The sequence below is a fragment of the Strix aluco genome, chromosome 22 (genome assembly GCF_031877795.1).
Source record: "Strix aluco isolate bStrAlu1 chromosome 22, bStrAlu1.hap1, whole genome shotgun sequence".
Taxonomy (NCBI): Eukaryota; Metazoa; Chordata; class Aves; order Strigiformes; family Strigidae; genus Strix; species Strix aluco.
The window spans coordinates 880,421-894,883 of NC_133952.1; the positions used below are offsets into that span (position 1 = coordinate 880,421).

General features: G+C 55.7%; 1 protein-coding gene across 2 annotated transcripts in view; it reads right to left on the minus strand.

Annotated features, from left to right (window-relative positions):
- Positions 1 to 14,463, minus strand: part of AJAP1 (adherens junctions associated protein 1) — a 44,376-nt gene that overhangs the window by 6,996 nt on the left and 22,917 nt on the right. The window contains exons 3-6 of one of the 2 annotated variants that reach the window (XM_074848236.1): positions 9,332 to 9,419; positions 6,694 to 6,936; positions 5,149 to 5,279; positions 75 to 220 (exon numbers count right to left, since the gene is read on the minus strand). In XM_074848236.1, coding sequence (XP_074704337.1) covers positions 5,207 to 5,279; positions 6,694 to 6,936; positions 9,332 to 9,419 — 404 coding nt within the window. In that variant the 3' untranslated portion in view covers positions 75 to 220; positions 5,149 to 5,206. The remainder of the gene's footprint in view (positions 1 to 74; positions 221 to 5,148; positions 5,280 to 6,693; positions 6,937 to 9,331; positions 9,420 to 14,463) is intronic. The other variant, XM_074848234.1, reaches the window with a different exon arrangement.

The following is a 14,463-nucleotide window of genomic DNA, read 5'->3' on the forward strand; positions in this document are numbered from 1 at the left end:
CTGGGACGGGGATGCTTTCGGCGAGCAGCAGCAGCGACTGCGAGGCTTCGGTGTGCCTTACTGCACACTTTTACCTCCTCGGGGCCTTTTCCAAAGCGTGATTTATTTCTGAGCGTCCTTGCGTTCTGGAGCTTTTCATACTTGGGCTAAGAGCAGCGAGTGCTCTGGCAGATGAGAAGACGATGATGAGTACTAACAAGATTTTCTAAAGTTAAATGCCCTAAAGAAATCAATAGAGAATTGGTTAAGCATCAAAACCAGAGATCCTATTGAAGTTCTTCTTAAGCTATTTATTCGCCGACTTCTGAAAGATCTCTCCCTGCGTAATCTTTAAACCTCTCTGCGAAGACAATTACTCCCCCTCATTAGCGTGCGGCCACTCGCTTTACGCGCGCGCGTGCCTCTCCGCAGGGCGACGGAGGCTGCAATGCAGCCAAGTGGCCCCGAGACAGCCAGAGCTGCCCCGGCGCCGGCTTTCTGTGCAGCCCCACGCACGCAGAGGTGCTGCCCGTAGCGACGCAGACGCCCCGGGCTGCGCTGCGGCCCCTGACTAGCTGCTTATCGGTAGTGAGAAACGCAACACGCTTTTTGTTCAAGGGTTCCTTCTTCAGCGTTATTTTGAAGCAAGATACCCCATATACACCATCTCCAAGAGCAACGCTGAAGTCTTAATTAGCGAGACAGATTTTACAGAGTCCTTAATCTCCTGCACCGGGGCTGTGTTGGGACTGCTGTTCCTCCTCCAAAGACAAGTCTGGATTTTTTATGATGACTCATTATCTGTTAATGTTAATACAAACCATTTGCTGTTGTTAGGCAGAACGGAGCCATCACAGCAGCTGCTCGCCGTGTTCAAAGCACAGAATTACCATACAATACTGTAAATTTTAACTGCCTCATGCAAAAGCTGGGGTCAGCTCAATGTTACCATACCAGTATGATTCTCAGGTCTCAAATCGCCACTTCCCTAACAGCGATGCCGAACATTTACATAGTTCTGGATGAATACTACTTAATGCATGCATTGCGGGATGTAAAATTTATATTGTATTCCAAATAGCCTCTTTGTGCAAAGTAGGTCAGCGCTTGATCAACCTTACAGATTTTTGTATAATCTCATTCCATGGGGTTTTTCAGTCAAAGAGAGGGGGATTAAGGACAAGAATAATGCAAAACCTCAAACTTCATTTCAGAAAGCCCCAAAGCCAGTAGGAAATCAAGCCAAAACAGCCACAGTTTGCTGGGGTGCCCGGCCAAAGCCACACGAGTCTTCAGCAAAATTCACCTTTCGGTTTGTGAAACAGCGGCCGCTCCTGCCCTGCCTTGGCGCTGCGTCTCCTCTGGCAGCTGCCGTGATGGGGGGCATAGATAATTTTACTTCTTATACCCCTGTGCAGATAATTCCTCAGTGAGGTGCCTGGCACGGATGCTTTAACTGACTGCTTTATCTCCACCTAAAGCAGCCCTGGGCCGCGCTGCTGCTGCCGGCCACATCCTCTGCTTGCAGGAAGAGCTGCGGGGCTGCCGGCAGCCTCCACCTCCCAGCCAGCGCTCCGGGGCCGGCTGCCGGTGGAGGCAAGTTGCCGGAAAGCTCCAGCAGCCGCTCGCCGCTGGCACCAGCACCCGCTCCCGGGAGCACTGGCGGCACAGGACCCCTCCCCACTGCTCCTCCGTTGGCACGGGATGAATCTGACCCCAGGAAATCACTTCCAACATCTGCTTGCCGTGTAACCAGATGAGTGGCACCAGGTTTCCTGACAACCTCAGCGCTGCCGGCAGCTCTCCAGGCTGGAGACGGCTCCGTGACGCCGTTCCCTACATCTGGTCCCTGCCACCGCTCAGCCCAGCGATGCCATCGGCGCTGGCAGATGCCAGCCTGCCGTTTAGGCAGCACGGCGCTCGGTACTTGTGCCGCTGATGGGCTGTGATACGGAAAGTCCACACTAAGCTCCAGCCAGCCTCCTGGCGCTCATCGAGTCGAAATGTCTGCACGCCCTCTCTGTCCTGCCATCCCTGTCCCTGGCCACATCGTTTGTCTTGCGCCTCTGGTAGTACTAATTTGCTTATTAGACAGCTAAGAGCTGTGAAGTGCCATCAATTAAAACTTGTAAAGTGCTTTGAGCCTTTCCAAGGAGAGAGGTTTCCAGCACGGACACCTGTGCAGCATCTGACCCCTCCCGGTCTGTGGCCATGAGCCTGCAGAGCGGGGAGAGACCCCCCTCCACTCGCTCCGGCTGGGGGGTGCCCCCCTCATGCCCTGCTCTGTCCTCTGCGCACGCCAAGAGAAAGGGGCTGGGAAGAGAAAGCTGCACAGAACCCGTTGGCCGGGAAGCTCCGCGTGCTCTAGAGCATCCTTCCACCTCTGCCGGGATGCAGCGCGTCAGCATCAGCTCAAGACACCATCAGGCCACGTCACTGCTCCTGCCAAAGCCAGCCAGGAAAACAGCCACCCCTCCAAGAGAGGTGCCACCCAAAGCAGCTGCACCTCCTTTTGCACCAGTTTCTCCTCTAGAACTGGGAGCTGAAAGGCATCCTCAGTCCCACCGCTCCTCCGGTGCTCAGTGGCATCTGCCCGGTGACAGTACAAGGCAACCACGATGACAGGGGACAATCTACCAGGGAGCTATCGCAGTACCACCAGCCACACCATCTGCTCTCGGAAGGTTTTACCTTACACTGTGACATCTGAAACCTGAAATATTCATTCTGTCTGTGGGATGTCCCAGCCGGCACACTCGCATTCATGCAGAACGCTGTTTGCACGGGGTTGCGATGCGTCTTTCAACCGTGGGCTTGTGGGGAGCTCCGGGGAGCGGCGACGACCACCCCGGGCTGCGGGGCAGCCGTGCAGCTCCGCTGGGCACAGCAAAGCCCACGGGGAACACGTACACGCCGTGACCCCGGCAGCTCCTCGCTCTAACAACCGCACCCCGGTGGAAGATGTAGGCAAACGTGCACGGGAAATAGTACGGCACAGAAAAAATATTAAGCGACCTTTGTGGAACTCCTAAAGGACTTGGGTTGACCCCATTTTGGACAAGGGCAAGTTCTCCCGTTATCTGTGCCGTGGTGACATTCTCCACATTCCTCCTCCTGTACCGTAGGGATCTGTGGCAATCACCCGGGTTTTACCATGACGTACCACTTACGCATGTGTATTCCAGAAATAGCCTGGTGCAAACACACGCATGCACGTGTACACATGCAGAGAACACTTTATGCATTAATCTCTTTTTGTTAACATTAATGAAACCAAACATCAGCTTCCAGAACTGTATAAATAATTGAAACACTATTAGGGAGCTAATGCTCCAGGTACGACTCGGATAGATTTTTCCAGAGCGCGTCAATACATGTTTTATGGATTCCATGAAAACAGGTCAATGAGAATTTCAAGGATTTAATAAGGCATAATGGACCGGCTCTGGACTATTTAAAGAAATCTATGGAGACAACCAGGGCGTGGTCCTTGGCACAGAGTTCCAGAGGACCTCGGGCCGGAGCAGCAGGAATAGCACCGGCTTCCCGTAGCGGGCAACAGCTCGGAGCTGCTCCTTCTCCTTCCCTCTACTTCAGGCCCGAACGCTGCTGATGGCATCCAAGTATGACTGGCTTGGGTTTTGTGCTGGTTTTTTTTTAAAAATCATTTCAAGCCAATGGACAGACATCACAAACCACAAAGCTCACGGCGGAAAAGGCACAGCAGGTTACTGCTCTGTGCTTCCCGAGGCCTGTGTCCGCCCGCGCCGTTGAGGAAGACTCTGCAGAACCTCCCAGCTGATCCTGCAGCTGCTCACTAACACCCGCTCCCTGGCCAGGTACCTTCGCACTTTGTCCCTCCCCAGACAGTGGCCACAATAAAAGTCAGAGAAATCAGAAGAGAGCATTCCTCGACGGGGAGCGAGAGCCTTTTAAATTCCCCGGCAAAGCCCCTCCAGCCAGGGGAGGCTCCCGGGGGGCAGAGCTGCCCCAGCCGACCAGCGGGGTTGTGCCAGCCGGACCCTGCGGGCGAAGCGCCGGCGGGCTGACGGCTGAAGCCTGGCTTTGCTTTCTGCTCTCTGCTTTCTCCTCTCTGCTCTCTGCCCACCTCACCTGGCCTGCCCAGACACAGCCAGCCCCAAGCACAGCCGAGACCATTAACTTTTTATTCCCTTCCATTCTAATCTAATTACATTTCTGTGTTCAATAGCTGAGCATAATGTTAAACAGGCTATTCCGAGCAAGCTGCAGTCAGGGAAGGCTGGAAATTTCATTTACACTGAATATATGATTCATTACAGCAGGGACTTGGGACAGACCAATTAATTCACCTGAGCGTGCGGCTCGAACGGGCACCGCTGCCCCACGGTGAGCTGGCACGCAGTGAACCCTAATTGCTTTTCCTGCCACCGCTATCGGCCGTGCCACCTTCAAAAGCAATACAAGGAGGTGAAAACGGCTCAAGCCAACTCAGAAAAAAAGAAAAATAATTCCCAAACAATGTACTGTTGCAACCCGTACAACATCGTTGTACTCCTCTGGTTGCAGCAGTACCCGAGGCGTGAGCCCGGCTGCTGGTGCCTGCGCACAAGGCTCGCAGGCTCGGCTTCCCACACAGCAAGGAGGGGCATGGGAGCAGGAGGAGGAGGAGGAGGAGGAAGAGGAGGACCCAGCACCCTCGCAGTGGGAGCATGGAAGTGTTTATGACAGCAAACATCATCAAACGAGCTTTCGGGTACCGATGGAGTGTGCATGTTGGATGCGTGGCTCTTGGAACGAGACGGGCTGTCCATCATGCAACAAGAGGTTAATTACAGATCAGGCATTGCACAGCACGGAAATTACTATCACTTGTCGAGGTTTTAGAGGTGGGCTGGAACCACAAGATGAGGCTGAAGTTCAAGGCTGCCCAGGGAGCCTTTGCTGTCAAGTCCACATCCATCCCCGTCCCTGTCTTTTCGCTCGGGCCTGTCTGTAATTCACCTCCCCGGAAAAGCCATTTTGGTAGCCCATGTCCCATCCACGGCGGGAGCCCATCCCGGCTGGGTAAGCCACCCTGCTCGGGTCTGACGTCCCAAAAGAAGCGCGAGCGGGAAGGTGGCACCAGGCAGGGGACAGCGGGCACAGGGGGGGGACATGGGATGGACGCGGGGGGAGCGTGGTACGTACCAGGAAACAGCCCGATGGCGTCTGCCCTGCCCCCAGAAGTCAAACAGGCTTCGGCCAGTCAGCAGGAGATTTCAAACCATTTCTCAGACACAAAGGCCACGGGAATAAGATGCCGGTCAGAAGAAGAGGGTCTGCAGCGAGCAGAAAAAGGGGCTTGCACGTGCTGGTAATGTAAAACACAAGGAGCAAGCCGAGGTGGCCTGCTGCAAAAATCAGCTTTTTTTAGAGGAAAAAACCCCAACATCTCTAAAGTAATGCTTCGAATGGGCTCATTGGCCTTGGAAAGCAGGGTGGTGCAAAGCAGAGAAAGAAGAAGAAAAAGACGGACTGCAATATCCAACGGTTTTACCCCTGTGCACAAGCACCTCAACGCAGCCAATTGCTCTGGGGACAGCTGGCCCCAAACGGCAGCATCTCCCGGCCGCCCCCTCCCGTCCCCGCGGTCCCGCAGGGCTCTGCCGTGCCCATCGCCTGCACGGGGCCCATCAGGCTGCCTGGAAACACCCCAAGGCCAAGAGGGTCCCAGAAAGCATCGCCTGAGCCCAGAAAAGCAACAACCCCCTTCCAGCCAGAACCAGGGCACCCCGGTATCGCTGGGCTGGGCTCCACATCAGAATCAACGCACGCGTACGTTCAACGAAATGGTTTGAAAATCCCTGCCAATTCTCTGCCTTCTGAGATCTGAGGAAACCCTGAAGAATGTGAACTAGCAAAACCCCATGCGCACGCAGAAGATGATGGTTAAAAAGCTGTCTGTTAAGCTGTTGGCCTCCAGGCTTCTGTCCTTCATGCAGGTAGACATCAGCCGCGGGCGGCACGCGCGCCGTGGTCCAGCCAGGCTGCGTGGAGAGCTACTTGCTCATTTTCTCCCTCAAAACTCCTCCTGATTTCTCCTCTAGCTTTGCTGGGGAACGTGCATTTACCGCTTGGGGAGACTGCACCGGCGCCCTGTGAAAGGGCTTCGGGAGCCAGCCCAGGGCGTGGGGAGGGGTCACTCCCCACCTCCTCCCCCCATGCAGGCGAGGGGCCCGCCGAGCGAGGGCTCGCATCTTTTACACTGCGCCGCCAGCTGCTCTGAAGCCCCCTTGTTTAATGCATCATTATTTCACGCCAGACAAACAGTTCATTTGGCTCTCGCCGCCCGCTCCTCCATTAATCACCCCCACTCGTTCGCAACCCAGCAGCTTTTGATGCCACTTAGGAGACAGCACGGATGCTGGAAGATGGATCCAGCAGCATTTTACGTGCTGGCGGCAGCAGCCGGGAACTGAAAAACGTGCGGTGCCGAACACTGCCAGGGCTGGCTGAGCCAGGGGGGTACGGCTGGCTGACGCGGCGAGGACAGGGGCCTGCCGAGCCACCCGCTCGTCCTCACGGGTGGGATGAGGGGTCCAGCGGCCGTGCCCACGCTGGGCTACGGGGCGGGCAAGCATTGTGGTCTGGAGAGCTGCAGCAAGGCAGCTCTGCCACATGCACTCAGGGCATCTCCCCTGGGCCACGGACCCCCAGGACCGGAGCAGGACGGCGCTCCCCGACCCACCTCACCTGTTTCCGTTGAAGGTTGTTTTATAATCCCCGGGCGAGCGCAACGCCTCCTCCGCGTAGACGGGCACGGGGGTCCGGACGCACTCGTGGGAGCACTGCAGCGTCTCGTTGTAGGCGGTGAAGATGTCGAGGGTGCTGGGCACGCGGGCGGGGGCGAAGTCGGTCAGGTTCTGGCAGCTCTCCTCTTGCTGGTCCAGCTTGCGCTGGTGGCTGTTGCGCCGCGGGCGCCCGCTCTGCGCGCAGCTGGGGCGAGAAGAAGGGACACGACGCAGGGCGCGTCGCTGACGCTCGGCAGGGAACGCGCCTCGTCGGCCATTAATTACACGTTGCTCAGCGTTAAGACTAGAATTCAGGCACTTCGGAAAGATCAGCCTCAGTCAAGCAGTCATTTGGCTTGCCTTTTTTTTTAAGGATCAAATTTAAATTTTAGATACAAGCTTTTTACCACCAGAGGAATTACTTAGCAAGTCATACGGTTATACCTGCAGGAAATGTAAGCCTTTTTTTAAGTGAAAAGATGCAGGCGAGAACAGGGAAGTGAAACCCTTTCCATTTGGGAGGCACCAAAAGGTTTTAACTTATTGGGATAAATGAGCTCAGGATCTGGTCTGAGGCAGCAGATGCTCCCCCCCGGCCGAGGGATGGCTGGCGGGGCACCCCTGCTCCCTGGTGACTCCACCGGCTCCGGAGGCTCCAACGGGATCTCGTGGCCGTGCAACGCTTCTGCTTCGGTATGAATGAACCAAGGAGAGCCCCAGCGAGCAGGAACCTGCCCTCGAGCAGGCTGGTCCTGTTTAAGGGTCTAAACACTGATTTAATGAGGATGTCACTTTTTTCCCAACAGGATTGACAGCACCTATCGTCATGCTGGAGTTTGAGAAGATCGCAACTCCAAGGGCAGCGGGAGCTGGGGATGCTGGTGCTGCCGGCACTGCCTGCGCTGCCTGCGCTGCCTGCACTGCCGAGCTGTGGGTCTGGAGCCCAGAGTGGCACCAGCCAGGGTGGCATTAGCTCCACACCGGCTGGCACAACCGAGGGAGACGGCTGCTAAACTAACCGCCAGCCCCCCCACGGCACGTTTGCAGGAGTAACGACAAGGACACTGGTGCGGCCATCGCTCACCGTCCCGCTCGAGGGGGATGGTGACAGCCAAGGGGCGGGGGTGGAAACCGCGTCCTGTTTGGGGCCAGGGTCTAAATGTGATGGGAGCCAGTCCCGCCGCAGAGCCTGTGGCCGGCCCTGGCCGGGGGTAGCCCAGCTCGCGGCGAGAAAAACCAGAGCGGTTTGGCAAATGTTAGAGCTGAGCAAAGTCATCGGGGTGCTGCTTTTCTGCTTGTGACTGCTGACAGAGCTCGCCTGCAGGTATCCTCCAGTGATTTCACAATTTCACTTATTGTAAACAATTTCTATTCTACTCTAATCACTGTATTTATTTTTTTTTCCCTTTCTGGCTTCAGTATTAGGTTACCCAAGCTGTTCTGCCAAGCTGTGGTCGGCCGGATCAATACGTACTGCTTACGACACTATTAGAGAAAAATCCCAGAAGTGTTTTATAAAGTATTTTTCCTGCTCTTTCATTGAAATACTGCTACAACTAGGGAAGTTTAGAGAAGTAAATCCCATCAGATACAGAAACAAGCATCACCGGCTGCACTCCCGACGCCTCCCTGCAGGCCCGATCCCAGCAAAGCGAACTCGTCTGCGGGGCGAGGAGCTCGGCGCTTGGGGCCAGCCGCAACGCTTCGTTACAGCTCTGCCGGGATGAAGGTGCCTCCGTAGCCCTGCAGATAAGTTTTTCTCTAACCCTGGGGAGCGAGCGGGTCTCTGCATCCACCTGGTTCTCAAACCTCCTCCTGGGTGCAGGAATTGGTTTGCGGCAGCACCTGGGGAGAGCTCGGGATGGCAGAGCGGGCAGGAGGAGATGCCAGAGGAGAGAACTGCCGGCGCCGAGCTCCAGCCAAAGCCCTACGCCAGCAAGGCTGACCTCAAAGTAGGCCAGTTTCCCTGGGAAAATAGGTAAAGTCGCGAGCGCCTGAAGCGAACAGCTAACCTATTTCACCATACGCCCAGCCATGCTGAGAGAATAAACGGGAGCAAATTAAGCTGGAGGAGCACACGAGCGCTCCGGGGGACGGGGCATGCTTCAAAGCAGCAGCATCCGAAGGGCTCAGAAGGTGCCCTTGAGTCCCTGGAGTTGTAGGGAAAGGTCAGAAAACGCAACTGTGGCTTGCGGAGCCAGGCTGGTGTGTAAAGGAGCAGCGGCAAAGGTGGTGGGGGAGATGCCACCCAGCGTGGGCAGGTCCTGGCACCTTTGCGGGGACACCCGCTGCGGTCGAACACACGGCTCTGACCTCGCTGGTGGCATCACGTTGCAGCGACTCAGTCCCTGGTCACACGCTGGTCCCCAAAGCCACCCCCAGCGTGGTGAGAGGTGGGGGAACTGCAGAGGCACAGATGAAGCCCGGCTCCCCCACCCCCTCCAGAGGTTTCGGTATTAAAAAAAAAAACATTTTCTCCGGCAATGCCTTTCCAAAGCCATCCTGGCGGATGCCACGCAGCTGGAAAGGCATCCCTCATCCCACCCTGTCCCTGTCCCCGCACCACCCCCCAAGCCAAAGAGACCCAGGAGGGACCTTACCAATTTTTTAAGACAAGAGTTGTTATCAGAGCGGCTATGACCATGATGAGGGACACGGTAATAGTGATTATCTGATGAACCGCCAGACCTGTGGAGAAAAGAAACGAGAGAGAGTGGGGATGGGAGCCAAGGGGGATCCCCAGCCGTGGCGAGCAAAGTCCCCCACCGCACACAGACCCCCCTCCACCGCCACCTCCCTCCGAGCCCCTCCCCGGCGCAGGGCTGTACGCAGCCCCCGGCAGCGGCGATGCAATCCTCTCTCCTGCCTTACATAAAATAATCTTTAAGCCAGGCTTCTCATTTCCTATCCTCTCAAGTATGTTCCTTGTCAGCCCGAATTAGGCATGAAGAACGGAAGAGATGTGAAGACGTATCCCCTCCGGGACGGAAAGGGAAACTTGAGCGCAGCCTTGCAGTGGGTGCAGGATTAACCAGAGATAATAATTACCACACTAACTGCTGCTCACTTAGAAGGTCGGATGGGCTCATTTTCTCCTAATTCACCTTACACAGGGTATAATTTTGGGTCGTGTATCATTCCTAATGAGCAGTTTGGAAACAAAAGCATCTCAATGTACAGTATGTTTGTGATTTTGTGCTGCTTTACAGTTGCAATTTCGTAATGAAATGATTTTCCTGGCTGCAGCCCAAGGATGTGCTATTTTTCACAAACAGATGTTGCAGCTCCTGATGGATGGTATTTTTAATAAATAAGTGTTAGCATGACAGGAAAACAAGCAGTTTTATATATATATATATATATACATACACATGCGCGTCTGTGCAATACATGCGTGCCGGGGGCAAGGCAACCACTGCTCCCGGCCGGCTGCCCACAGGCAAGGACGGGTTCTGCGCAGGGGCCACGGCTCGGCCGCAGCTGGGGATGCCCACAGGGATGCCCCCGGGGCTGCTGCGGCCACAGACCCAAGAGGGAGGTGGGCAGGCGCTGCCAGCCTGCCTGGCCACGGGTCTCAGCAGTGAACCGGCCGCAGTAGCTCTTCTAGCACCGGCAGCCGTACACACGCTCATCCCTTCCCCGAAAAAGCGGCGTGTGCCCGGCATGTCCCCTCCTCGGAGGGTGGAAAACTCTCCCGGGAGGGACAGGTCAGGAGAGCAGCAGCGCTCGGGGGACTTTGAGCAGAGCATCCCCACACTGTCCTGGGAACGCCGCCCGGGGCTCTCCCACGCTCCCCAGCAGAGGATCTGGGGCCACACCGTGGCCCCCCCTCTTTTGGCACCACACACCCCGCTCTCGTGGCAGGCTGGTGTGAGACTGAGCAGCAGCCCAAGCACCAGGCTGGGTAATTAGGCCAGATGAGATTTATCAGTGGTATTTTAAACTGTGGATTACGCTTGAGCTCCACCGCCTTCTCTCAAAGGACAAAAGTTTTGATTCCCTTGAAATTTGCTCTCTCATCTCCCCCTGCTCATCCCCGCACCCTGGGGGTTTCGGTCCCTGCCCACGCTGCCAACACTCATCAAGGGGGAAAAGCTGCTCGAGTTTCACCCAACTCCCAGGGCAAAGCTGCCACCTCCCAGGGCGTGCAGGCGCTCGACGCCTCCCTAGCCCACACACCTCCAAAAACCACTAATCTCCCAGAAACACGATTGAAAACACGCCTGGCCTGGGGAAGAGCAGGAGAAAAGCTGCGCAAAAGCTGTGGACTTTGCCGCCAGGACGCGTCCTGGGCGTAAATTAAAACGCTCAGAAACGTGAGTCTTGACAGTTTAATATAATAAACCCAAGGTCACCTTTGGCAAGTCTGATTCACCAAAACACACCCAAGTGCCAGAGCGATCGCTCGCGAGGAGCTGGCGTGGCGGGGAGGGAGTTGCTCGGGAAGGCCGGGCGTGGAGGGCAGCGGAGTGATGGCCTGGCACCCGCCCCGGCGACCACAAAGCTCTTGCAGAGCAAAGCTCTCACCACCACAATAAAAGCAGCGGGCTTTCGGGAAGGAAGCATGCACCCGGCATCGTCCAGCGCTCATCCCGCTTTGCCAGCCGATACGCTATGGGGGAGATCTGGGAGAAGAGCTGGAGGGAAGAGCAGGGATCCTGACTGCTTTTAAGGACAGGACGTGGTCTGGAGTGGCAGATGTCAGCCACGCCACGGAGATCACTGGGAAGGAGTTTTCTAGAAGCACAACCGAGGAGAAATAACTTCCCAAAGGCCAACACTTCTGAAACAGCAGCTCTTCTGATCCTGGCATGGTCCCAGCGCTGGGCCGGCTGAAGGCAAGAGCCCACCGAAACGCAGGGAGGTGCAGAAAGCTGGAAAACCCGGGTGCTTTGGGGTTCCTCCCTGCTCCCCAGGCTGCAAGCCGCACGCTCCCTCCCTGAGGAGCCATGGGACAGACAGACGCATGGCTGCTCGCCAGCCCCCGCGCCCTGGTGAAGCCGAGCACAGCGGGATGGGATGCGTCAGGGTTATTTTTCTCCCTCGACTCAAGCACCTATTTTGCAAATGACCCATTTCCTCCATTTACTCCCAATTACACTTCAATTGGTTCAAACACGCTGTGACAAGGCTCCTCCAGAGAACGGCTGGCGCGAGCAGCTGCCAGAACAAAGAGAGGGTCAGGGGAAGTGAACGCGAGGGCTGGGGACGGTGGTGGCAGAGGATGGCGAGGACCCGTCACCCGCTTCCTCCGCACCAGCTCCAGCTCCAGAGGGGTCCGACGCCAGGGAGCAGCCACTGGGCTTCGTGCCCTCAAGGAGGAGACCTGGCACGGCCTCGCAGGACCCATCTGCGGCTCTGCAGGCTGGGGGGCTCCAAACCGACGGCCAACACCCGTGGGGACACCCGGAGCTGCCGAGCCCAGAGCTGCATGGGCTGCCAGAGTCATCCTCCCCCCACAGCCAAATTATTTGCTCCTCGGCTGCTCTGCCTCCGGCTTTTGTTTCCCGAGGGGATTCACAGGGAAAACGCCGGCGGGGCTTCCCACCTCCCGCCAGCATCCCACGGGCCGAAGGCGAGGCGCGGATGAAAGACTTCTGGCCCCGCGCTTCGGGTCCCCGGAGGACGGTCGCGAAGGGAGCCGTGTCCCGACGGAGCCAAGGAGCGCAGCCGGCAGCTCCCGGCTCCCGCGTGCCGGGTCAGGAGCGACGCCCACCCCGGCAGCAGCCCGGCCGCAGCCTTCGCGGCAATCTTGGAGCAGCTCCCAGTGGGACACTGCCGAAAAAGATAAAAGGAAAGGCTCTAAAAATAAAATAAAAACAGCCCAGTGCCTGATTCCTTTGAAAACAGAAGCAGCATCGGAAATGAGACCTTCTGCAAAGATGGGAGCCGAGGCAGAGGCGGCAGGGACACGGGAGAACCTAACGATGCAATTAATCCTTGTGCTTACATAATGGGAAACGCGCAGGCAGAACAGATTGCAGGTGGCTGAGCACTGGGAAGGATGGCAGCTCTTTGGAGCAGGACACATGGATTTTAAGAAGGGCTGGATAATTTTAGACTCCATCACATACATAAGTCGCCATATGTACCAGCATAGAAGAAAGTTCCTTTGCATCGCATATTAATTCTGCACCAGAGCCCAGGGGGATTTCAAGGGACGGGGATGTTTTTCCCAACAGCATTAACCACAGCAGGGACAGAAAAGGGAAAGGGACCTGCTGGGTAACTGGGATGATTTCCTGGGAAGCCCTATAGCGATACCCACTGCAATAAAGACCAGTAGGTCTTTAGTCTTTGCAAATACATCAAATCCTTTCCTCTAGGCCTTCAAAGAAACATCTGGAACTGTACAGAGCAAAATCAAACAGAAACATCCAGGCTGCAAGAGCAGGAGTTAATGGATGGGGCATCCTGGGAGAGGGGAACATCCCGTGAGGGACACACTCCACCTGGGGGTGAGGAGAGATGAAAGGGAGAGATGGCCGCGAAGAGCAAAGCATTATTTTAAACACGGCCCTAGGAGCCCAATCCATCTGGAGGAAAGGGACCTGGAGGATAAAATCAATAGCTCATAAAGCAAAATTACCCTCCTCCTCCGGCACAGGAAAGCCTCCTGGCACGCACGTAACTCACAGCGAAAGCCTGCGCCCCCAGAACGCGGGGCAGACTGCAGGAAAGAACCTGCAAGCGGGAATTACGGTGCCTCAGTTTTGTTTGCCCATCTCCGTGGCAAACATTTCCAACGGAAAAGCTCCGATCCCAGCGACTTACAGAACCCGGCAGTCACTTAATTACGGGTTGATAACCAGGACGAGCCAAGCTGCAGGAAGGGCAGAGGCTGGCGGGAGATGGGGGAGGGACACCCGGCGAGCTGCCGCCCCATCCCGCCCCGCCGCGGCAGCTCCAAACGCCTCGTCTCTGCGAGGGGACTGCGAGCGGTTCCCTCTTACAAGGCTTTTACTAGGCAATTTGACGCAGTGACCATTTAACTCGGGGGTAATTACAGGAGAAGTATTTAATGGAATTGAAAGTGTGTCCAAACCCCTGCGCTTCTGCTAGTGCAGCAGAATTTAATGTGTCGCCTGCCAGGAGGCAAAGCTCTTCAAAGGCGCTCTTTGAACCCTTGGAAATGCTGAAATATTTCTGGGTTTTTCTGTGCTGTCCGAGCGCACTCTGCTCTCACCGGGGACTTCTCGTCCCCTCTGGCGGTGGGAGACCCAGCCTCAGCATCCCCACGGGCAGCAGCCATGCATCAACCCGCAAAATGCACAAGTCCAAATTTCCCAAGTCCAGGGAAAAACCTTGTCAAAGCAAGCAAATGGCCAGGGCTTTTTTAATATGTTATTCTAAAGACCATATATTTGCCACCGAGATGAAAGTGCTGAGTTCTGGCCTTTCTGGCCACCTTTTGAAATGGCTCCCAGACAGCTCTGCATCAACAGAATTAATTCCATGAGAAAATCCATTTGAGACTAATGTCTTGCTACTGCAGAAGTGTGCAATGGCAACGAACAGGAGATATAAGCTCTTAATTAAAAACAAAGAGAACCTCTATCCCCCAAGGCCTTTATTTCAACAGCTCTGGTTAGGAAGACCATATTTTTCATTTTCCCAATAAAAACAGCTACGAGCCGCAACTCTTTGAAGACCCTTGTCAAGGCCTCTAAGCTGCATAAAATTAAAAAAGGGAAAAACAGCTCTGTTTCATTTTGCAGAGTATAATCTTGAG